Source organism: Nicotiana tomentosiformis, chromosome 6 (assembly GCF_000390325.3).
Source record: "Nicotiana tomentosiformis chromosome 6, ASM39032v3, whole genome shotgun sequence".
NCBI classification, from domain to species: Eukaryota; Viridiplantae; Streptophyta; class Magnoliopsida; order Solanales; family Solanaceae; genus Nicotiana; species Nicotiana tomentosiformis.
In genome coordinates, this window is record NC_090817.1 from 147,688,478 (window position 1) to 147,714,906 (window position 26,429).

At 39.5% G+C, this 26,429-nt stretch overlaps 2 protein-coding genes across 2 annotated transcripts; both read left to right on the forward strand.

Annotated features, from left to right (window-relative positions):
- Positions 1–4,220: 4,220 nt before the first annotated feature.
- Positions 4,221–6,249, forward strand: LOC104098434 (adenylate isopentenyltransferase 3, chloroplastic-like). The gene is made up of 2 exons (XM_009605160.4): positions 4,221–4,845; positions 5,282–6,249. Exons 1-2 carry the CDS (start codon positions 4,385–4,387, stop codon positions 5,832–5,834), a joined length of 1,014 nt encoding a protein of 337 aa, XP_009603455.1. The 5' UTR covers positions 4,221–4,384; the 3' UTR covers positions 5,835–6,249.
- A 10,356-nt stretch (positions 6,250–16,605) lies between these two features.
- On the forward strand, positions 16,606–17,055 carry LOC138894917 (uncharacterized). Its single transcript, XM_070179654.1, has one exon. The coding sequence runs from the start codon at positions 16,606–16,608 to the stop codon at positions 17,053–17,055; it is 450 nt and encodes a 149-aa protein (XP_070035755.1).
- Positions 17,056–26,429: the final 9,374 nt, after the last annotated feature.

Genomic DNA, 26,429 nt, shown 5'->3' on the forward strand with positions numbered 1-26,429 from the left:
AAACATGCTACCTCCTCTCTCAACTGACTGCAGTCTTCGGTTCTGTGGCCATGAGTTCCATGATATTTGCACATTTGATTGGGATTTCTCTGGGCTCGATCGGACTGTAAAGGTCAAGGCCACTTAGTATCTTTGATGCGTCCGATAGCCGACACGATGGCGGATGCATCGATGTTGAAGTTATATTCTGATAACCGTGGTGCTTCCTTAGGTCCGATATGCCTATCGAACCCATTCTTGTTCATCAGCCCCTGAGACCCTTGGCCTCGATCACTTCCCCTTTTGCCTCGTACAGAGTTGCATGTAGGTTCGCTACCCATACGATCTCTGTTATACGGCCGATATCGGTCCTTGTTCGACCTTGGTTCTCGGTCGATGTCCCTTTTAATAACAGACCCAGAACCCAGTTGGTTATCTTTAACTCTGATATTCGATTAATATCGATTGTGCACATCGGCCCAAGTAACAGCCGAGTACTCGACCAAACTTCTGCTTCAACTATCGTGAAGCCATCGAGCTTCGTTCATTCAGTCCTTGAGTGAAAGCTTGTACAGCCCAATCGTCCGTGACCGGTGTTTGATCCATTCGTTCCATTTGGAAACGAGATACGAACTCTCTTAGCATCTCGTTATCTTTTTGCTTTACCTTGAAAAGGTCTGACTTCCTGGTCTCGACCTTTATGGCTCCGGCGTGTGCTTTTACGAAAGAATCTGCAAGCATAGCAAAAGAATCGATAGAGTTAGGCGGTAAATTATGATACCATATCATTGCGCCCTTTGATAGGGTTTCCCCGAACTTCTTCAATAGTATGAATTTAATCTCGTCATCTTCTAGATCATTCCCTTTAATGGCACATGTGTACGAGGTGACATATTCGTTGGGGTCGGTCGTTCCATTATATTTAGGAATTTTGGGAATGAGAAATTTCTTGGGGATCGGTTTAGGAGCCGCGCTTGGGGGAAAGGCTTTTGTACGAATTTTTTGGAATCCAAGCCCTTCAATACCGGTGGAGCCCCCGGGATCTGATCAACCCTAGAGATATAAGTTTCTAATTTTTTTGTCGTTTGCTTCAATCCTCTTTTCTCCTGACTCAATTCATTTTGTCAGTTCCTCTAACATCTTAATAATTTCGGGATTAGTCTCCGATTCTTGTTCATTTGATCTTACTATAGATGGCCCCGTTTCTTGGGTGACTTCTCGGGGTGGACCGGTCTTGGCCCTGCTCGGTGCCTAGGTTTGGCTCTGTAACTGAGCTATTGCTACCTGTTGAGCTTGCAACATTTCAAAAATCATACACAGGCTAATCCCGTCTTCTCCAACATTTTGGGTATTTTGAACTGCAGGTCGAGTTCCACCATGAATGCTGTTTTCGGGGTCGGAACGTTGGTTCGCCTTGATGGCCACATGTGAATTAACGTCGATCGGATCTGCGACCCGAGTTCCAACGGGATCAACGAGCGGCCTTTCATCCCCGGTCGTCAGGTTGTTGTTCTCATCTTGAAGGCCAGCTTCGTTGTCAATAGGTAGGCCCATTAATTGAGAGTTCGTCGTTTTTAACCTGAAATCAAAGACACTTCAAAGAGCAAGTATAAAATGGTGTGTTTTGCAGAGATTCGTACCAAATAACCACTGTTATCCGTCCCACGGTGGACGCCAAACTGTTTTACCCGAAAAATGGATAAAATTGAATTTATACGTAGTTCTAAGGATACGTGGTATAACTTAGTACAAAATGGAAAAAATAAATAGAAATATATCAAATATTGACTGTAAAAAAGGAATGAAATACAAATCCAAATTGATTAGAGAATGATTTATAAATGAACAAGATGAACCAATGTAAAAAGCCCCCCAAAAGGATAATATTTACTATATGTGTGTAAATCTCAATAATCTCTGAAATGTGAGAGTGTATTGATGTCTGAATGTTCAATGTGTGATCCCCTTACAGAAATGATAGCCATTCTTAATATAGTAGAGAAATTCTACTTTGGATATTATTAAAAATACATAGTGGGGATCCCATGATAGATTAGTTAAATAGCTTTTCCTTAATTCTCGCCGAGATTCTCTCCCCTAGTGCGGCTACAACGGCTTTTTATCTCTTAGCTCGATCTTGGTCGGTCTTGGTATTGGTCAATCTCTGGATCTCGAGCTTGATAATACCACTTCACATCATAGTTTGATATTGACTCGAGCTCGGTATTGATCGGTCTGGGTCTTGAGCTCGATAACCCGGCTTCACATCATATTTTGATATTAAAACGACGACCCTCGGTCCATTATGTTCTAATCTTGACTGATTATACGAAGGATAAATTATTTTACCCGAAAAACGGATAGAGTTGAATTTATACGTAGTTCTAAGGATACGTGGTATAACTTGGTACAAAATAAAAAAAATAAATAGAAATATATCGAATTTTGACTGTAAAAAGGGAATGAAATACAAACCCAATTGAGTAGAGAATGATTTAAAAATGAACAAGATGAACCAGTGTAAAAAGCCCCCAAAAAGGTTAATATTTACTATATGTGTGTAAATCTCAATAATCTCTGAAATGTGAAAGTATATTGATGTCAGAATGTTCAATGTGTGATCCCCTTATAGAAATGATAGCCACTCTTAATATAGCAGAGGAATCCTACTTTGGATATTATTAAAAATACATAGTGGGGATCCCATGATAGATTAGTTAAATAACTTTTCCTTAATTCCGGCCGAGATTCTCTCCCTGGTGCGGCTTCAACGACTTTTTGTCTCTTAGCTCGATCTTGGTCGGTCTTGGTATTGGTCGGTCTCTGGATCTCGAGCTTGATAATACCACTTCACATCATAGTTCGGTATTGACTCGAGCTCGATATTGACTCGAGCTCGGTATTGATCGGTCTGGGTCTTGAGCTCGATAACCCGGCTTCACATCATATCTTGATATTATAATGACGACCCTCGGTCCATTATGTTCTAATCTTGATTGATTATACGAAGGGCAAACTCGGTTTTGACCGTATACATAGTTAATTCCGTACAAATTTGAACGGATTGGACTGAGTATACATTCATTGGCATGTCATTGTGAGCATTACCCATAAAAGAAACTTACCAAAACCATAGAAAAATAACCTTTTTCGATTTGGTTTGTTTGAAATTTTCATGATAAATAGAAGAGAAAGTTGTTCTTAGCTTGGTTGTTAATTAAATTATAAATGAATAAACAAACAAATAAAAAAAATATTTTCAGTTGAGACGAATTAGGCTATGATTCATGTTCGTGTTAAAGTGTGTGACCATCTCATTTAAATACTTAAGCTCTTAGAGAGAGCACGCTTTATTTACTTAATTGTTTCTTTAACGCGCTCCTTCACGTGCATGCTTCATTCATTTTTTTATTGGCCAAGCACGTGAAAATTCATTTTTTTAAATGGTGACGGTGAGACTCGAACTCAGAACCTCTGCCTGCTCTGATATCATGTTAAAATATGTGATCATCTCATCTGAAAAAATTTAAACTCTTAGATAGAGCACACTTTATTTATTTTATTGTATCTTCAACAGTTTGTCCTCGTAAGGTCAGAATTCAATACATTATCAGGAGCTCAAATTGTAGAGTCTCTTGTTTAGTTTTAAGATTATTTATCTCCCATTTGATAATTAAGAAAACTAAGCATATGCTTATCAGAAACAAGCGTATCATTGACCATTTGGTTAAACTAATTAAAGAAATTGTTTATGTTATCTTTACTTAAATAAACTGACCCCAAAAAGTCATTAGAGGCTACCTTGTCACTTTCAACGACTCGTGACTGAGAATAACTAAAAGGTGGAAAGTGTTATATGTCGTTGAATTTAAATATCATGAGAAATCTATAGTACAGTATAAGAATAAAAGTATCCGAAAAAACATTATTTCCCTTCCTTTTATCCTTTAATAATTGGACCGGGCTGCTTGACCAATTTATGGGCGAAGCGCAAATCAATTTTATGAGTTCAATATTTTATGATAGTAGCATCACATATTAATAACTAAATTCTGAATTATTACTTTACATATATTTATTGAAATTTTTTAATACAAATACAAAGTTTAGTAAAAGATTTCTGAGTTTGACGAACCCGTACTTCACTTTTTAACTCCGCCCCCAAAATTGATACTCCACCATAAATACTCGACTCACCTCTCATTTGGCTATAAAACAAGTAGTTCCATGCATATGCTATACTCAGCATATATATATACTACCATCTAAAAGAGGAGAAACACTAGAATAGTCTGAATCTCCTTTGTTTTTCTTTCTTTCTTGATTTTCTCCATCAGTCATTGATTTATCATAAACAAATATACTAGCATTTCTTAAGAACTTTCTCACAATTTACGTACGTTGTATGATTGGTATGAGAATATCAACAGTAATGTGCAACCAAACATGGCCATCCTTACGTATTAGCAATGTTGGCCTCGATAATATGCCATTTCACCGTCAACCACCGAAAATGGACAAGCTTGTGGTGGTGATGGGAGCCACCGGTGCCGGAAAATCAAGACTCTCCGTCGACTTAGCCACTCATTTCGGGGGAGAAATTGTCAACTCCGACAAAATACAAGTGTACAAAGGGCTTGATGTAGCAACGAACAAAATTACCGAAGAAGAACGTTGTGGAATACCTCATCATCTATTAGGTGCTATTGATCCTCACAAGGAGTTCGAAGCCAAGAACTTCTGTGACATGGCTTCACTTGCTATTAACTCCATTACTTGCCGTGGGAAGCTTCCGATCATCGTCGGAGGATCGAATTCGTTCATTGAGGCACTCTTCTACGATAAAACCTACGAAGTATATACGAGGTACTATTGTAATGTGTGATTATCTCATTAAGTATTAGAGATAGTGAGAACTAATAGTTTTTTTTTACCCTTCCAAAAATAATAGCCGGCAAAACGTATAATTTTTTTTATATATGAGTATTATATACATATACATATAATACACATATTTTATATGCTTTTTGGTTAGTGACTGAAATTAATTTTGTCCGACCAGTCAATGTGAATGTACATTTTCAGAGAGCATTTTTACAAAGAGCCGTTTTTGAGACCAGACTTTAAATTATGTCCCCCATTAGTCTAGTGGGTTAAATTTGTTTGAAAATAATTCATCCAGCTATTTCAAGGCAAATCCCACTGGACTAACGGAAATTTAAAGACTGAAGGCTATATGGTGCAAATAATCCCTTTTATTATTTTTTATTTTGCTCAGAAAGAACACTTGTGTTTTTAACAGGTACAACTTTTGTTTTCTCTGGGTGGACGTGTCCATGCACGTACTAAATTCTTTTTTGACCAAACGAGTGGACAAAATGGTCGAGAAAGGACTTGTCAACGAGGTAAGAAACATGTTCAATCCTAAAAATGCAGATTACTCCAAAGGCATTCGAAAAGCAATTGGTGTCCCAGAATTCGATCGTTATTTTCGGGCTGAATTATCAAATTCCGTTGACGAGGAAACCAGAATTAAGCTACTTGAGGAAGTCATTAATGAAGTAAAAATCAACAACTGTAAATTAGCAAGCCAACAGTTAGAGAAAATAAAGAGGTTGATAAATGTTAAGGGATGGAATGTACATCGACTGGATGCTACAGAAGTGTATAAAAAACGTGGAAATGAGGAGGAAGAAATGGTGGAGGAATTGTGGAAGAATTTGGTTGTGGGACAAAGCAAAAGGATTATGGATAGATTTTTATGCGAAAACTATAGGAGTTCAATGGATTGTAGTAATGATGGGACAGCCATTAACATAGCTATATCGGCTATGGCAGCGGCATCTTACTACTAAAGAGGCGAATACATGAATAAGCCAAATGGATTCAATATCGGTTATACATATACATAAAAAATAATATGACTTTTTATATATAATATAATTTTTCGGCGAATAAAATTCGAATGAAACCCTTATGCGTCTAGCTAGCTAACTCCTCCCTTGGCCATAGATAAAAAGAGATAAGCAAGTTGTGCATTAATTTTGTACCCCACTCGGCAGTTTTGGGAGATAATCATGATATTTCGTTGATTAATAAAGTGTGTAAGATTGGATATCAAAAGTTAATTTTGTTTTGATTATTTTATAGAAATGTATCTTTTTTTAAAAATGAAATAAAACGGAAAGGTGACAAAATGAACTAGAGGGAGTATATAATGGTTTTAGCCTTTGGAATAATCAGAGTGCTAGTTGTCTCTAGTAAATGAGGTTGAATATAATTTAGATTATCATAGAACCTCTAATTGTTGGTACTTCGAAGAACTTTCAAGCTAATTAACATGCACCCGCCCTGCATAAATATTGTGGCCAAGAGAAACGTAATGGCAAAGTTAATTACATACAAATTAAGAGTTTGAATCATATATAATTACAGTGTAAAAAATAATTTAATAATAATTGATTATTAACCTAAAATAAATGGTGTAGCAGTAATTAGTAACCAGGTTAAACTAAATTGATGGTGTAAAGATACTTTTATACTATTAATATAGTTTAATTTGTGATAGTAGGCCAGTTACCTAATTTCTACCATACTATCAATTAATATTTATTATAGAAATTTACCTGTAAGTATTTCTAGATGGCCAGATTGTAAATATATTTTTTGTATTGAGGGTGCATAGAACTTAATGAACTCTTAAACCATATTAGTATATTAGTCAAATAAAATTGGGTGAAAATCATTTTGATCCCCCAACTTTATCTTAAAAATCAAACTCCTCCTCCAACATTAAACAATAGACATTTTGCTCATTCTATCATATGCATTTTCTATTTTACCCTTACATTTTTAATTCCTACTCTATGCATATAATTTTATCATTATATTATATACGATATATTTTATCTTTAGCTAAGTGTTTTACCAATTTAAATATATTATTTTAAAAGTTATAATTAAAATAAGAAAATTTAAGTAGAATAGTACTTTTATGAATTTTTAAGAAAATTTATCGTTAGTCTTTTTTATTGTTACTTTAATATTAAGTATATATTTAAGTTTTACTTTTTATTTTATTTTTTATTATTTAGAATAGTACTTTTATTCAAGTTGTTTCTTTGAATTTTTATTTTCATTTACAAAATATTTTCTAAGTTACAATTTAAAGAACAACTAAGGTGTAAATATGTAATCTTTTAGGAATTTATTATAAAATCTACCTCTATTATTAATTATTTTTTTCATATTACTGCATTAACTTTTATTTGATTGATATTAATAAGATATTTTTTCTAGTATTTTATTTGTGCCCATTTCTTTCATTATTAAATTTCAAAAAATTATATGTGATTGATTATCATGTTCACTCTATTAAAAAAACTAAAAATTTCTTTCACTATAGGTAAATTCATAACATAGATTAAGAAATATTTGTGATATTAAGAAAGTATAAAATAAATATTGACATAGGCTGATAAGATCAAGGATAAAATAGGTATTTTAGAAATATAATTGAATTTGAACAAGCAGAATGTCTATTATTTAATATTGAAAGAGAAGTTTGATTTTTAAAACGATGTTTAGGGATCAAAATAATTTTCACCAAATACAATTAGATTTGACAGAGTAAAAATATTCAATTTCAATCTGATTTTGTAAAGTTTTGCTTACTTGTCAATTTCGTCCAGTCCAGTTAGGAAATTTTTAGTATACATTTTAAATAGAATTTATCAATGGATTTCAATTGTTTTACTATAGAGTTTTAACTTAGCAATTTCCTTTCATGTTGCATAATTGGTGTTCAAATTGAAATTTCCAATCAATAAATTTTGAAGATATTTGATTCTTCACCATTGACAGCCATTGTCACGACCCAAAATCCATTAAAGGTCGTGATGGCGCCTAAAATCGCCGTCAGGCAAGCCAACGGTGATTGATCACTTAATTACTCATTTTAGTATTTTGAAATCATAATTTTCATTAATTAAATAGTATGAAATAAAACTTACAGGGTAAAGGATAATATTTACACGATCTACAATAATGAATAACCCGTAGGAACCCCCAAAACCCGGTGTCACAAGTGCATGATCATCAGCTTTGACATATAATAAAATACAACATCTGTTTAGAATACAAATTAGACAGAAAAATATAAATGACTCAGATGGATACTCTGCAGGCTGCAGATCGTAACATGAAATGCAACTCACGGTAAAGTCCCTGCGATAGCCGCGCCTCGGCGCCCAAAAGACCACTAGACATATATGTACCTGCACAAAAAGTACAGCAAATGTAGCATGAGTACGTACATCAATGCATAACCAGTAAGTATCTAGCTTAACCCCAGAGAAGTAGTGACGGGAGGGGAGGGGGGGGGGGAGGGAGGAGGAGGTCGATATCAATACTTGCTAGTGGTCCAATAAGACAGATACAGTAGAAGTAAGCAGGTGTGAGTTAGAGTAAATGAGCAAAATAACAAGTATAATACGTGGTACAATCCTCCTCTCAGCAATAACTCAAACTCTCAACTAGTAGTTACCTCCTCAATCGGAGCACATATATATATATATATATATATATATATATATATATATATATATATAATGGACCTTACCAAATAGGTCATCACAGTTCAATTAGGAAAAAACTCATAGATATGCTGGTTTCTTGCCAATTATTATGCACGATTTCATAAGAGTATTTTATAGAAATGCCGAGGCGTACGGCTCGATCCATCATAATATTTTTCGAACCATAGATACATCTATTTTATGTCGAGGCGAACAGTCCGCTCCCATGAGAGTGTGGTACATAATCCTGCCGAGGCGTACGACCCAATCCATCATAATGTGCACACTGCCGAGAGTCGAACGATACGAACCATAGATGTATTTATCATGCCGAGGCGAACGGCCCAATCCCATTAGAATAAGAAGCTTTGATGGGTCCTTGTCCCAATAGATGTGTGAGTTATAAATTTTTGGGAAACCTTTCGGTGAGAATGAATAGCGCAGGAGAAATTCGTAAGAAAAGTACAATTATTTTCAGATAATAATGAAGCCCATCGAATCTCTACAATAGCAAGCCTATCACTCTACACATGTCTAGTCTCAAGTCGCAAAGTAAAATAAAGGAATTTAATAGGCAAGGGAGAACTCAAATATAAAGTTATATTATGGCGGGAACCTAAGTCTACCCGGGCATAACATGAATCTAGCTACGTACAGACTCTCGTCACCTCGTGCATACGTAGCCCCCCACAACAAGTATCACATAAAAAATACATCACTTAGGGGTAATTTTCCCCTCACAGAGTTAGACAGGAGACTTATCTCGCTCTGAAGTTTCATAACCGGCTCCAAAGCCTCTCTAATACCTCAAACCAATGCCCGTTGATCCAAAACTATTCAAATAATATGCAAACCAATCAAAACATATTCTAATACCCATAATTAATCAATTTAAACAATCGTCAACTCCGCTTGAAAGGTCGATAAAATCAACCCTTGGGCCCACATGCCCGGATTACGAAACTTTTCGAAGATAAACTTTACCCATAACACCACGAATTAAAATATATAGCTTCCAAATTCCATGTCCAATTTCGTGGTCAAAATCCAAAAATATCAAATTCTAGGTTTTCTACCAAAATTTTAAATTTCTACTAATTTCCATATACAAACTATGTATTTAACCTGTAATAAGTGGGAATCACTTACCTTGTATTGCTTGATAAAAATCTCCCCTTGAAGCTCTCCAAAATCGCCCCAACCAAGTGAAAATGAAAGAAAATGGGCCAAATCCCGTTCTTAAAAGAACACACTGCCTAGCGACCTCTCGCACCTGCGGCAACTTGATCGCTTCTGCAGTTCCGCAAATGCGGCAAAAATATAGCTTCTGCGGTCACCCTTCAGCCCCCTACTTTCACATCTGCAGACAAGATTCCGCTTCTGCGGAGTCGCACCTGCGACCAAGGATCCGCTTCTGCGGTCCCGCGGGTGTGGCACAAACCTCGCACCTGCGCCTCCAGCCTGCCTCACTCCCTACCGCTTCTGCGACCACTGGGCCTCTTCTGCGGTCACCTTCGCACGTGTGGCCACTGCCAGTCCCTTCCCATTTCGCTTCTGAGAGCTCGACCTTGCTTCTGCAATGTCGCTTCTGCGAACAAGACATCGCAGAAGCGATCACACCAGCTGCTGCCTAGCTTCAGTATTTCTTAAGTCCAAAAAAAATCAATCCATTAACCATCCGGAATCCACCCGAGGCCCTCTAAATCTTAACCAAATATACCAATACGTCCCAAAATACAATACGAACTTAGTCAAAGCCTTAAACTACGTTAAGCAATATCAAAATTATGAATCGCGCCTCGAATAAAACTTATAAATTTTTAAATTTCCAAATTCTATATCCTGTGCCAAAACATATCAAATCAAATCCAAAATGACTTCAAATTTCGCACACGAGTCACAAATGACATAACAAAGCTATTCCAATGCTCGAAACCCCGAATGGACATCGATAACACCAAAATCCACTTCAAACCAAGCTTATGAAATTCTTAAACCTTTAAAATGCTAACCTTCTATAATAAGCGCCGAAAGGCTCCCAGGCGATCCGATACTCAACCCGAACATACGCCCAAGTCCGAAATCATCACATGAACCTATTGGAACCTTCAAATCCCGATTCTGAGGTCGTTTACTCAAAAGTCAAATCTTAGCCAATTCTTCCAACTTAAAGCTTCCGAAATTAGAATTTTCTCTCCAGATCGATGCCGAACTTCCCGAAATTGAATTCCGACTACACGTACAAGTTATAATACCTAAAGTAAAGCTATTCAAAGTCCCAAACCGCTGAACGATGCGCTAGAGTTCAAAACGACCGGTCGGGTCGTTACATTCTCCCCCACTTAAATATACGTTCGTCCTCGAACGTGATAAGAACTGCTCCGGAGTTGTCCAAAATCACTGTTTAACATCTCGTGCACCTACCCGTGCCACCACAATCTTGTTGAACACATTAGCTCGAGACAGACTGAAGATCCTCCCTTTTATTTAGTACATAAGCCTTAGAACCAAATTCCAACCTCCGAATTTCTCTACAAGACCTGATTCTAACAGACGAACACCGTATCAATCACTACACACTGTACCAAAACACAATGGTATACATTTGATGAATTCACACCCTGCATCACATAGTTCACATGCCTATAATACATCCTCCGATCACACTAGCTGAAATTTCATGAATCTGATGCCCGCTAAACATCTCATGACACATATAAGTCCTGTTCCAACTTTCGAAATACTGCCACGAAGGCAGATATGTGTAGAAACAAATAACCACCTACCGAAACAATGGATCATGGAGTCTGATAAGTGGGGATTTTGACTACTTATTTGCGCCCTTTTTACTTTTGTTTTAGCTCAAAAATGCTTAAAGGTATTCTCGAAAACTGAAAAAATATGGTTTCTTGCAGGAGTATTAGAAAATGAGCCAAAGCGATGAAATTCAACTCAAAAAAGAGTATTTTTGGATAAGGACTAAAACCAAGCAAAAAAGGTAAAGTGTGAACCGCAAAATTTTATCTGCGGCCGCTGATCATGAAGGGATTTATGTCAGAGCTTCTTTGAAAAGTGTGGACCGCCCAATAATTGTGCGGCCGTAGAAGAGGAATCTTAGAGAATCCCAACTTTAAGTCCATCAAGAAGTGCGAACCGCACTATTATTGTGCGGCCGCAGAACTCAAGAGTGCGGCCGCACTCAGAAATGTGTGGTCCGCAGAACCTGAAGAAGTGTGGCTGCAATCAGAATTGTGCGGCCATAAAAGTCCCTCCTGTCATGTTTTGCATCAAAGTGCGGACCGCACACAGAATTGTGCGGCCGCAGAACCTCCGAAAGGGAAATTTTGTCCAAAACTTTCAGCTGTGCATAAATAGTTATTTTTGAAAAGGTTTGAACATCTGAAAGTTGGGAGCCGTTTTTATTTACTGCTTTAGGAAATTTTATGATAGTTTGTCTACTTTACATTGGATTTTTATCTCTTTATCATTGAATATGAGTTTAATCTTCTATTCTTGTTTAATTTCTTCATTTTCATATATGAGTAGCTAAATTTCTAGCTAGGGTTGTGACCCAACCCTAGTGTGGGTACCTAATGGGTATTTGATTTAGGGCTTGTTTATGGTTGGGTGTGTAATATTTAGCCTAGTTCTTGCTTTAATTGAAGAATTAATAGTTGCAAACATTGATTCAAGCCTATTTGACTTAGTCTCCACTTGAGAAAGAGAGACTGTGTCTAGGAAAACTTGGCTAACAAGAAATTGGGGTGAACTTAAGAAATTGATAGTCCCAATTAAAGGGTTGAATCTAGAGATAGTAAAACCCGACTCGAGCATCTATCAACTATTTTGTGAATTACCCATTTGGATTTAAGAAAGCAAAATTTGGAAAAACCAATCTATTACCAATAGGTATTGAGTGGGTAATTGCGTGTTGATTGTTATATTACACCCCGACCTACCAAACTTGCCCTAAAGCCCACAACCCGTTAGGCAAACACCTAGGTGGAAGTTAGAGCCCTAGATCTTTTACATACTTGAAAAACAATACCAAAAATATTATTCTCTAGCTTTACATTTGCAAACCATAACATAATTTAGAAGTAGAATCAAAACACAGTTTTTGGAAGTGCATCTTAGACACTTTACGTGTTTAGTCCAAATATATACCTAATCCCATCTACGCTCCCTGTGGATTCGATCCCGACTCCTAGTTGGGTATTATTATTGCAATCGACCGCTTCACAACCCCAAACTGAGGTGTGATTTGGGCGAGATCAATTTTTGGCACCATTGCAGGGGATCGAACCCGGGTCATCCGCGTGACAGGCGGGACTACTCACCACTATACTACAACGACCTTTTTTAGTAGTTGATAAAATATGCTTTCTTGCAGGAGTATTGGAAATGGGGATTTTGACTACTTATTTGCGTCCTTTTTACTTTCGTTTTAGCTCAAAAATACTTAAAGGTATTCCCGAAAATTGATAAAATATGCTTTCTTACAGGAATATTAGAAAATGAGCCAAAGCGATGAAATTCAACTCAAGAAGGAGTATTTTTGGACAAGGACTAAAACCAAGCAAAAAGGGTAAAGTGCGGACCGCAGAATTTTGTTTGCGGCCGCAGATTATGAAGGGATTTCTGTCAGAGCTTCTTTGAAAAGTGCAGACTTCACAATAATTGTGCGGCCGCAAAAGAGAAAGATCAGAGAGTCCCAACTTTAAGTCCATCAAGAAGTGTGGACCGCACTATTATTGTGCGGCCGCAGAACTCAAGAGTGCGGCCGCACTCAGAAATGTGCGGTCCGCAGAACCTGAAGAAGTGCAGCCGCAATTCAGAATTGTGCATCCGCAGAAGTCCCTCCTGTCAAGCTCTGCATCAAAGTGCGGACCACACACAGAATTGTGCTGTCGCAGAACCTCCGAAAGGGCATTTTGTCCATAAATTTCAGCTGTGTATAAATAGTCTTTTTTGACAAAATTAGGTTAAGTTTGAACATCTGAAAGTTGGGAGCCGTTTTTATTTACTGCTTTAGGAAATTGTATGATAGTTTGTCTATTTTACATTGGATTTTTATATCTTTATCATTGAATATGAGTTTAATCTTCTATTCTTCTTTAATTTCTTCATTTTCATCTATGAGTAGCTAAATTTCTAGGTAGGGTTGTGACCCAACCCTAGTGTGGGTACCTAATGGGTGTTTGATTTTGGGCTTGTTTATGGTTGGGTGTGATATTTAGCCTAGTTCTTGCTTTAATGGTAGAATTAATAGTTACAAACATTGATTCAAGCCTATTTGACTTAGTCTCTACTTGATAAAGAGAGACTGAGTCTAGGAAAACTTGGCTAACAAGAAATTGGGGTGAACTCAAGAAATTGATAGTCCCAATTAAAGGGTTGAATCTAGATATAGTAAAACCCGACTTGAGCATCTATCAACTGTTTTGTAAATTACTCATTTGGACTTTAGAAAGCCAAATTGGGCAAAACCACTCTATTATCGAGAGGTATTGAGTGGGTGATTGTGTGTTGATTGTTATATTGCACCCCGACCTACCAAACCTACCCTAAAGCCCATAACCCGTTAGGCAAACACCTAGGTGGAAGTCACAAACCTAGATCTTTTACATATTTGAAAAACAACACCAAAAATATTATTCTCTAGCTTTACATTTGCAAACCATAGCATAATTTAGAAGTAGAATCGAAACACAGTTTGTGGAAGTGCATCTTAGACACTTTACGTGCTTGGTCCAAATATATACCTAGTCCCATTTACGCTCCCTGTGGATTCGATCCCGACTCCTAGTTGGATATTATTATTTCAATCGACCGCTTCACAACCCCAAACTGAGGTGTTATTTGGGTGAGATCAATTTTTGGCGCTGTTGCCGGGGAGCATAAAAAATAGATTTAGCTATTTATTTGGTTTTATGTGTGAATTGTCTTCTTTTCCTTCCGTGTTACTAATCTTTTTGGTGAAACAATTGTAGGTGAAACAATGGCTCTCAACAACAATGATCCTCTCGGAAACATGCCTTTGGGGGATGTGGACATGGAAGATGACCAAGTTGAAGAGGTTCCTCCTGAACCTCAAGTAAATAGACGAGGCCGACCGCCTCAAGAAAACGTTCTCGTTCCACCCCCAGCTCCACCAAGAGAGGCTCCATACCGGGTGTTGCCGAATGAAGGGTATACAAGTGCCATAGTCCCACCCCGCATTAGGGCGGGCAACATTCAAATCACAAATGTTATGCTCACATTGCTAAAGTAACGAGGATTCTTCACCGGGGCTCCGAATCAAAATGCGTATAAACACTTGAAAGGATTTGTGGACACTTGCTGGGGGAGTAAATAGACAAACATCTCCGGGGATGCTTTTAGGTTGAGGCTATTTCCTTTTTCACTACGGGGGAAAGCCTTGGATTGGTTAGAAAGGTTGCCAAACCATTCCATCCATACATGGGATGAATTGGCGGAGAAATTCATTGCCAAGTTCTTTTCTCCCGGGCATATGGCTACTCTTAGAGACGAGATTCTAGCATTCAAACAAGAACCCAATGAGCCTTTGGATGAGATATGGGAGAGGTACCGAACTATGGTGAAAGAGTGCCCGAACAATGACATGACTGAGGCTATGATTCAACAAACTTTCTATAGGGGGATCAATACTACCAATCAATGCGTGGTCAACCAACTTGCCGGTGGAAATTTCATGACAACACCATATGCTGAAGCTTGTGAGATCTTAAATGAAATGGCGGATACTTCATCGACATGGCAAAGTAGAGCAAATGTTCCTCAAGGTGATCCAAATGTGATTCACCTACATAAAGAATTACATGATCATGGGCAAGCAATTGCCGAGTTGACCACCACAATGAATCAATTAGCCAAAGCTCAACTTCAACAAGTTCAAGGCCCTAAGCAAGTAAATGCAATAGAAGGAGTAAATATGATGGTGAACAAGCGAAGGAAAAATGGTCAACAAGTGCAAAACCATGCGGAACAATACCTGCAAGAAGGTAGTGGGTTTGACCAAGATGAATCTTACAATCAACAAGAGGAGGAAGTACAATATGTGAACAACTTCCAAGGGCAAAAATATAACTCTCAAGGCCCGAATCAACAACAATGGCGATCTCAAGGTAATCAAGGGAGTTGGAACAATCAAAACAACCAAGGTAATTGGAATGGTCAAAACAATCAAGGGAATTGGAACAATCAAAACAACCAAAGCAATTGGGGTGGCAATAGTCAAGGATATTGGGGAGGCAACAACCAAGGGGGATGGAACAATAATCAAGGGAATCGTGGGTCGGGTTTTCAAAGGCCCCCGATGTATCAACAACCAAGCAACCCACCTCCTTACCCTTCCCACGGTCCTAGCTCTTCCAACAATGAGATGGGGCGAATTGAGAACATGTTTAAACAAATGATGGAGAAGAATACCGACTCCGATGCTCAACTAGCCTCTCACAACACTTCAATTCGCAATTTGGAAGTTCAATTGGGACAAATCTCGCAAGCTTTAAACACTCGTCCTAAGGGGGCACTACTAAGTGACACAGTGGTGAACTCGAAGGGTGGGAACAACACGGGACATGACATGGCCGTGACTACAAGGAGTGGAAAAGGTGGGGATGTAACCACCTCAAGTCAAAAGAAAATTGTGGATGATGAACAAGTGATTCAAGAAGATGAGATTTCAAACAGTGTGGTACAAGCAAATGACGAAGGGAGAATTGATATTGATGAAAATATGGAAGAGACTCAAGAATAAGTGAACCCGTCTAGGAAACACATTGTTGACATACCGAAGCCGGTAGTGCCAAAGGCTAAGGCACCAATGCCAAGGCCTCCTCCTCCATACCCTCAAAGTCTTGACAAGTAAAATGGCGAGAACCAATTCAAAAAGTTTATTGACATGATGAAGAGCTTATCTATTAATATGCCATTGGTTGAGGCTTTGGAGCAAATGCCCGGATATGCAAAGTTTATGAATGATTTGGTGACAAAGAAGAGGTCGATGAATTGTGAGACTATAAAGATGACATATCAAGTGAGCACAATTGTGCACTCAATGGATCCTAAATTGGAAGATCCTAACGCTTTCACAATCCCTTGCACCATTGGAAGCGCCGACTTTGCCAAAGCTCTTTGTGATCTAGGGGCGAGTATCAACTTGATGCCCTACTCGATTTTCAAAACGTTGGGGATTAGGCAACCAAGATCTACTTCTATGAGGCTACAAATGGCGGATCGTACTATGAAGAGACCATTGGGTATTATTGATGATGTGTTGGTTCGAGTTGATATATTCATCCTCCCAGCGGACTTTGTGATTCTTGATCGTGTAGTGGACTATGAGGTGCCTATTATATTGGGTAGACCTTTCCTTGCTACGGGGAAGGCACTTGTTGATGTGGAAACTGGCGAGCTCACCTTCCAGGTGGGTGATGATTTTCCATATGTGCAAATCTATAAGGCAACCAAATAGCAATGAAGTTTGTTCGTTTGTGGACTTGGTGACCGAGGTGATTGTTGATGATACTTTGGAGGCCGTATTGCTTAATCATGATAATGATGAGAAGGATGGCTATGTGGAATGTGTGAATGCATTGCAAGGAATGGGGTTGTACACTTATAAACCCTGCAAATTATCCTTAGGTCTTGAAAACCGAAAGACTCCTCCAACAAAGCCCTCAATCGAGGAGCCTCCCACTTTAGAGTTAAAGCCATTGCCTCCACATCTCAGGTATGAATTCCTTGGCCCGTGTTCTACTTTACCGGTTATTCTTTTTTCTTGCTTAACTAACGTGCAGGTAGACTCTACTTTGGCGGTGCTACAAAAGAGAAAGAAAGCTATAAGATGGACATTGGCGGATATTCAGGGTATAAGCCCCGCCTTTTGCATGCACAAGATTATTTTGGAGGAGGATGCCAAACCCTCCGTTGAACATCAAAGAAGACTAAATAAAGCAATACAAGAGGTGGTGAAGAAGGAGATCATAAAGTGGTTGGATGCCGCGGTTATTTACCCCATTTTTGATAGCTCGTGGACCTCTCCGGTACAATGTGTCCCAAAGAAACGGGGCATGACTGTGGTCACTAATGACAAGAACGAGTTGATTCCTATAAGAATGGTGACTGGGTGGAGAGTGTGTATGGACTATCGCAAGCTCAACAAAGTCATAAGGAAAGATCATTTCCCACTTCCCTTCCTTGATCAGATGCTTGATAGGTTGGCCGGCGTGCTTTTTATTGTTTTCTTGATGGATATTCCGGCTACAATCAAATTCTTATTGTTTCGGAGGACCAAGAGAAAACTACTTTCACATATCCCTATGGTACTTTCGCATTCTCGCGGATGCCATTTGGGTTGTGCAATGCAACAATGACTTTTCAATGGTGTATGATGGCTATCTTCACCGACATGGTGGAGGATTTTCTTGAGGTGTTCATGGATGATTTTTATATGGATGGGAATTCCTTTAATGATTGCTTGGCAAACTTGGATAAGGTCTTGGCAAGATGTGAGGAGACAAACTTGATACTCAATTGGGAGAAGTGTCACTTCATGGTCGAGGAAGACATTGTCCTTGGCCAAAAAATTTCAAAGAATGGTATTTAGGTCGACAAGGCTAAAATAGAGGTGATTTCTAAAGTCCCACCCCTACATCTGTGAAGGGAGTGAGGAGCTTCTTGGGTCATGCGGGGTTCTATCGCCACTTTATCAAGGATTTTTCTAAAGTGGTGAACCCCTTGTGTAAGATTTTGGAGAAGGATGCCAAATTCTATTTCAACGAGGATTGCATGAAGGCATTCGAATTGCTCAAGTTCAAATTGATTACTACTCCTATTATCTCCGCACCGGATTGGAGCTTGTCTTTTGAGCTCATGTGTGATGCAAGTGATGTGGCAGTCAGAATAGTTTTGGGGCAACGTATCAACAAGATCTTCCATCCGATCTACTATACTAGTAAGACCATGAATGATGCCCAAGTCAATTACACAGTGACCGAAAAAGAGCACCTTGCTATTGTCTTTCCTATGAAGAAATTTCCCCCGTACTTGATGGGTACAAAGGTGATTGTCCATACCGATCATGCGGCGCTTCGGTACCTAATGAACAAAAAGGATTCAAAGGCGAGGTTAATGTAGTGGGTGCTTTTATTGCAAGAGTTAGATCTCAAAATTCAAGACCGCAAAGGCAGTGGAAACCAAGTGACTGACCACTTGTCTCGATTGGAGGAGGAGGGGGGGCCACATGACGGCCTTGAGATTAATGACTCCTTCCCCGATGAGAAACCTCTAGCCATTTTAATGACCGAGATGCCATGGTTAGCCGATTTAGCAAATTATCTTGTGAGTGGTATTGTACCGAATGAGTTCTCTTCAAACCAAAGGAAGAAACTCAAACGGGATTGCCTTGACTATTATTGGGATGAACCGTATCTCTTCTGGATTTGTACCGATGGTGTGATTCGACGATGTATGCCGGAGGAAGAACAAGTGGAAATTATTGAGGCTTGCCGCTCTTCACCATATGGTGGTCACCATGGTGGAGCGAGAACGATGGTAAAGTATTGAGTTGTGGATTCTATTGGCCTACCCTCTACAAGGACACTAGTGATCTAGTCAAGCGTTGTGATGAATGTCAAAGGGATGGTGGGATTTCTAAGAAAAATGAGATGCCCCTCACCACCATATTAGAAATTTGCATTTTTGATGTGTAGGGGATTGATTTCGTGGGACCGTTCGTAAGCTCCTGTAGGAACACATACATTTTGGTAGCTATGGACTATGTGTCAAAGTAAGTTGAGGCAGTTGCTTTTCCCAACAATGAAGCTCGAAGTGTCGTGGAATTTTTGAAAAAGAATATCTTTACAAGATTTGGCACTCCAAGGGCCATTATAAGTGATGGGGGATCACACTTTTGCAACAAAGATTTTGATACCTTACTCACCAAGTATGGTGTCACGCACAAAGTCTCGACCCCCTATCATCCTCAAGCAAGCGGACAAGTGGAAGTCTCCAGCCGGGAGATCAAGAGTATTTTGTCAAAGACCGTGAATTTCAACCGGACGGATTGTCGAAGAAACTTGATGATGCTCTATGGGCTTATAGGACGGCTTACAAAACACCAATTGGGATGTCTCCATCCAGGTTGGTGTTCGGGAAAGCTTGTCACCTTCCGGTGGAACTTGAGCACAAGGCAATGTGGGCATTGAAGAAGCTTAATCTTGAGTGGGATGTCGCAGCTAACCTGAGGGTGGCACAATTGAATGAGCTTGATGAATTCCGATACCATGCATATACAAGTTCTTCCTTATACAAGGAGAAGATGAAGTACCTCCATGACAAGTACATCCGGAACAAGGAGTTCAAAGAAGGTGATCTTGTGTTATTGTTCATTTCTCAGTTACGGATGTTTCCGGGAAAGTTGAAGTCTAAGTGGAGTGGTCCGTTTGAGGTTGTGAAGGTGACACCCTTTGGTGCATTAGACTTGAAGAATAAAAATGATGAAGTGCTTAGAGTCAATGGTCACCGGGTGAAGCATTATCTTGGAAAAGTTGATGATGGCCACGTCGTGACATTAATTCATTTCAAGTGATTGATGGTAATATGCGTCGTACCGCGACGTTAAATCAGGCACTTCTTGGGAGGCAACCCATATTTCTTTTTATTTCTCTTTTTCTTCTTTTTAGATAGGTTCTGTTTTGTGCTAACTAGTTTTGAAGTGAATGCAGGAATGAGTGTTTTTTGCAGGAACTGTGCTCGAAAAAATGGCAAAAAATGGCTAAGTGTTGAAAAAGTACAGACCGCACATTTATTGTGCGGATCGCACAATCTTGCATGCCACAATAGAAAGGAGTCTGTGACCGCACAATTCTTTGTGCAGTCGCACAACTGGAGACCCAAAAATGCAACTCTCTGAAGTTTGAAATTGCTGAGAATTGTCTAATCTGCGGCCGCATTTTTAATTGTGCCGTCCGCACAAATATCTGCGGCCGCACCCAATTTTGTGCGGGCCGCAGATCTTCAGAAGGACCAGGTAAAGAGTGCGGATCACACACAAAATTATGCGGCCGCACTCAGCTGTACCTATAAATAGGCCCTCCTCTCACTGTTCCAAACTTTATGCACTTAGAACTCGTAACACCAAAGAAAGAACAGTGCACAAAAATTGTTTCAAACATCACACTCATTTTATCATCCTAGATTCTCCCTTACATTCTTCATCACTGGTATGTTCAATTCCCGTTTAAATTTTTCCAAATTTTCTTAGTTTTTGTTCTTTATTAGTATAGTTATTTTTAGGCCTAAAATGTCAAATGTTCATCATGTGTGCTTAGAATTGTGTGGGTAATCTCATATGCACTCATTGGGTCTGGGTAAATCATATATCATGTTTAATTTGCCAATACCATGTCTAAATGTGCAAAAAAATTACAAAACCTAAGTTGAGTGCCGTATTATTTTGAATTGTGCGGTCGCACATGAAATTGTGCAGTTCGCAGATCCTGAGTTAGGGAAACAATGTATGCATGCAATATGCGGACTGCACTAAAAATTGTGCTGTCTGCAGAAAAATGTGTGTGACCGCAGATTCAACTTTAGAGAACCAGTAGTCTGAGCCTGGTCTTGTGTGGCCGTACTTAAAATTGTGCGGTCCGCATTTCAGTTGTTCCACCGCACTTCAAAATTATACAGTCCGCGCAAGGCAGTCTGCGGCCGCACTCAATATTGTGCGGACCACACTTTCACATATGCACACTGTGTTTCCTGCAACTGTTAACACACTGCTTCTGGACTTTAACTGAGTCATGTTGCTTTGTATTGCATACAATGGTTCAATTAAGAAGTAGAGGTGACACTTCTAAAGGGAGGGGTAAACCCTCACGAGGCCGAGGCAAGGGTACTCAACCTCTCGCAGTATAGACGAAAGTAATAGCCAAGAAGCAAACCACTGGGAGAGGTAGGGCCACAAAGCCCTCAGAATCAAGCTCTTATATCCCATCTAGGGAAGCCTCCGAGGGTCACTCAGTAGAGGTACAACCTGAGGCCCAGTCCCAACCACCACAATTCACTAGGAGATACCAACTCCACAACGAACCCTCCACCATAGCAAGTTCTCCTGAGGGTTCAGATACCGGCAGCCAGGGTTTAAAGAACTCCTCTACACGCACTCCCCCTGCACCAGTTGCAGTAGATGATGAAGATGATGTTCCTGATGATGGTAGAGGAGGTGACACTAGAGTGGGCGACCTAGATAGGTCAAAGAAGAAGGAGGCATGAGAAGATCGGTTTTTGAGCTTGACAGCCTTCACAAAGTTCAGAGAATGGTGGCCACATAGATCGCACTTGAGCGACAGTTCTTATTGAAGGATTTGGATAGATACAATCCAAATATGGTTAGACAGTTCAGGGAGCGCAAGGGGTGGATGTGGTGCACCCAGAGTGTTATGGATGCCAAGGAGCATTTGGTACGGGAGTTCTATGCCAATGTGGAACACATCAAGAAGGGTACCAAAGTGACCAAGGTGAGGAACTTGAAAGTTAGATTTGACCAAAGCACTCTGAACACTTACTTGGGGTTCGAGGAGGTAGAGCCAGTCCAGTACTTGGAGAAGCTTTCTATGGGTGATGCATCTCGCCCTTGGCTAGCAGAGATCTTGGCAGTCCAGGACCACTACCACTGTGGATCACAGCGGGGGTTCCCATTGCACGGGTCACCCTCAATTTTGAAGCAAAAGGGTGGCAAATATTTGTGTACAGCCGTATAGACCCAAGCCAGATAACAACAATATTCCAATACCTCGGGCAGTTTAGGTGGCATCTATCATGGTCGGGTGCCCAATCAATGTGGGTGCCATCATGTTGGCCAATATGTCAGTGGTTGTCAGAAAAGGTGAAAGCTCCTACCCATATCCCAACACCCTCACAGAATATCTCACGGATGCAAAGGTGGAGCTGAGGAGTTTTGATACAAAGTTGCGGGCCAAAAATACCTTCTCATGGTACTCTTTGCAAGGTCTGGGGAACCCAAAGTTCAAGTTTAAGGCAACTACTACCATTGGCCAGTCTGATGAGCCATGGGGGTAGCTACAGATTCAGCTGCTGAGCCTTCTACAGCTCCCATGCCTTTTGCAACTTCCATTCCTTCCACAGCAGCCGGTCCTTTCACCGAGACAGCTGACATGCCACCACCTTCATCTTCTAGACCATCAGCATCGGTACTAGTGTCTTCCCCATCCACATATCCACTCACTGCACTGCGAGTCTCCCAGACATTGGCGAGTCTCAACAACTGGATGCAAACAGCTACTTCAAAGCTGTCTGATATATCTAGTGCTGTTGCAGCACAGACTTCCACCCCAATAGTACCACAGGTTCCTCCGTCAGTTAAGGAAACATTGAAGAAGATCTTGGACAATCAGTACTAGTGTCTTCACCAACCCCATTACTCCCCGAGCAGAGGATGATGAGATCCAGTTAGAGGAGCCCGAGGGTGGCGATGCTGCCATGCAAACTGAAACCACATAGGGAGTTTTCTTCACTCTCTACCCTTCCTTATTTTGATTTTTGTTAAGCATTGAGTACAATGCTTATTCTTATTCAGATGGGTGGTCTATTTTGGTTAAAATGATATGACATTGGCCTGTAATAGCTATAATACTCTCTTTTTATCTTTATTTTCTTTTTCATTATGTATATATTCCTCCCTCTCTTTTGATGTATATATTCTATTCCCCATTCTCTGTTTGTATATTCATTTTTCTTGCTTTCAGTAGTTTATTTCATAGCTTCTTTATTTTGCTTTCTTAGTAGTCTAGCTTCTTATTTACGTTAATAGCTTCTTTTTGATTTGGTAGCTTCTTTTTATGTTTAAGTGATCAATAAGTCTTTGGTTTTGTTAATGCCACGGTTCTTTTCCAAGGTGGGTTTTGTGTGAACCGGGTGGCTCTTCCCAACGATGGATGGAGTGACAACCTTCTTAAGGGATTGAGTCCGTTTTTGATGTTTAGGTAAAAACAATAGTAATAATGAATAAAAGGGTCAAGCATGCTTTACTTGGTACCTGGTTAAAAATAAGCTCTTAAACAAAATGGCTCTAGTTAGTGACCTTGTGACTCTTGTGTTGACTTAGGCAATCATCGAGTGGTTTAGTTGAACCATTAGCGATTTTCAATCTTAAATACGGCTGTTGTGGGCCCTCGACTCTATCCTCTTTAATAATCCAGCTGTGTGAGAGGTGAGATGTTTTGTTACAAGTCTAAGTACCCGTGCGAATGGTTTAGAACTTGCCCCGAATGTATTGCTAGGCAAAATTCTAAGTTTTTCTTGGCTTGAGAAGTAATTGTAGGCTCTCCTTGACCCGTTTTGAAACTTTTCATGGCCCACAAATGATGTTATACCTAGTCAACCCATTTGAGCCTAAAGCCTTTTTTATTTGATAACCATGTTACAAGCCTTTACTCGTTTGATAGTGACCCTCTCTTGGCACCCGAGCTTTCCTTAGCACTCATGAGAAACAAATGGCGAAAATATAAGTTTGGGGGAGAGACGAGGAGTTTGAAACTGGTATCAAAGTACAAAAAGAGAAAAGAAATGAAGAAAAGGAAAGGCAAAGAAAAAGAAAGAAAGAACAAAAGAAAAACACAAAAAGAAAGTGAATAAAGTGAAGAGTTGATGGGATTCAAAGAAGGAGAAAGTGAATATCATGACTAAGAAAGAGTGATGTCAAGTCTCTCTTGTTCCCCTAAGGAAAAAGAAAGTGACTCAAAGAGTCGGCAAAAGCATGAGCCAAAAAGAAAAAATGGAGTGCTTAAGGAAAGATGAACCCGTTCTACTCCAGCATTTCCCACCTTAGTACAAAAGCCTTCATTATATGCCGAAAAAGCCCTACGTGATTTCACGTCGAGTAAGCTTACATTAGTGGTGATCTATATGAGGGGCAAGCATATGGTACTTAGAGCCATATTTGTGACATTCTTTTGAGAGTGATGAGCGAACTTTTCACAAGTCATTGAATTGAGTGCTACATTCTTAAGTGAGATGAGCTAACGGAGAGTATAGTTGGAGGAGTTTGGGATCCACAATGACCTACATGAAAGTGCGAACTTCCTTGATGAGTAAAGTCAACTCTTGATGCTCAAGTGTCACATTAGAGCTATTCGTGCTTTAACCTTCAAAACAGTGCCTTGTTGATAATTCATGAGTGTGGGTAATTGTTGGTCCCAATTGATGTGTGTTTAATTCACCTTAGGCTAGCTGAAATAGCTCTTTTCTTGTGGAGGTGGGAATTACCTTATTTTCTTAACGACAAGCAAAAGCTTAAGTTTGGGGGAGTTAATAAGTGGGGATTTTGACTACTTATTTGTGCCCTTTTTACTTATGTTTTAACTCAAAAATGCTTAAAGGTATTCCCGAAAACTGATAAAATATGCTTTCTTGCAGGAGTATTGGAAAATGATCCAAAGCGATGAAATTCAACTCTAGAAGGAGTATTTTTGGACAAGGACTAAAACCAAGCAAAAAGGGTAAAGTGCGGACCGCAGAATTTTGTCTACGGCCGCAGATCATGAAGGGATTTCTGTCAGAGCTTCTTTGAAAAGTGCGGACCGCACAATAATTGTGCGGCTGCAGAAGAGGAAGATTAGAGAATCCCAACTTTAAGTCCATCAAGAAGTGCAGACCGCACTATTATTGTACGGTCACAGAACTCAAGAGTGCGGCCACACTCAGAAATGTGCGGCCTCACTCAGAAATGTGCGGTCCGCAGAACCTGAAGAAGTGCGGCCGCAATTTAGAATTATGCGGCCGTAGAAGTCCCTCCTATCAAGCTCTGCATCAAAGTACGGACCACACACAGAATTGTGCGGCCACAGAACCTCCGAAAGGGCAATTTTGTCCGAAACTTTTAGCTGTGTATAAATAGTCTTTTTTGACAAAATTAGGTTAAGTTTGAACATCTGAAAGTTGGGAGCCGTTTTTATTTACTGCTTTAGGAAATTTTATGATAGTTTGTCTATTTTACATTTGATTTTTATCTCTTCATCATTGAATATGAGTTTAATCTTCAATTCTTCTTTCACTTCTTCATTTTCATCTATGAGTAGCTAAATTTCTAGCTAGGGTTGTGACCCAACCCTAGTGTGGGTAACTAATGGGTTTTTGATTTAGGGCTCATTTATGGTTGGGTGTATAATATTTAGCCTAGTTCTTGCTTTAATTGTAGAATTAATGGTTGCAAACATTGATTCAAGCCTATTTGACTTAGTCTCTACTTGAGAAAGAAAGACTGAGTCTAGGAAAACTTGGCTAACAAGACATTGGGGATGAACTCAAGAAATTGATAGTCCCAATTAAAGGGTTGAATCTAGAGATAGTGAAACCCGACTTGAGCATCTATCAACTGTTTTGTGAATTACCCATTTGGACTTGAGAAAGACAAATTTGGCAAAACCACTCTATTACCGAGAGGTATTGAGTGGGTAATTGCGTGTTGATTGTTATATTACACCCCGACCTACCAAACCTGCCCTAAAGCCCACAATCCGTTAGGCAAACACCTAGGTGGAAGTCATAACCCTAGATCTTTTACATACTTGAAAAATAAAACCAAAAATATTATTCTCTAGCTTTACATTTGCAAACCGTAGCATAATTTAGAAGTATAATCAAAACACAGTTTGTGGAAGTGAATTTACGTGCTTAGTCCAAATATATACCTAATCCCATCTACTCTCCCTGTGGATTCGATCCCGACTCCAAGTTGGGTATTATTATTGCAATCGACCGCTTCACAACCCCAAACTGAGGTATGATTTGGGCGAGATCAGAGTCTCTCCTCCTGACAAGGACCAT

Excerpts from the sequence above, each read along its gene's own strand:
- LOC104098434 (XM_009605160.4), top strand. The coding sequence starts at position 4,385 with ATGATTGGTATGAGAATATCAACAGTAATGTGCAACCAAACATGGCCA. Across the intron at positions 4,846-5,281 it reads ACCTACGAAGTATATACGAG|GTACAACTTTTGTTTTCTCT; the intron begins GTACTATTGTAA and ends TGTTTTTAACAG.
- LOC138894917 (XM_070179654.1), top strand. The coding sequence starts at position 16,606 with ATGACATATCAAGTGAGCACAATTGTGCACTCAATGGATCCTAAATTG.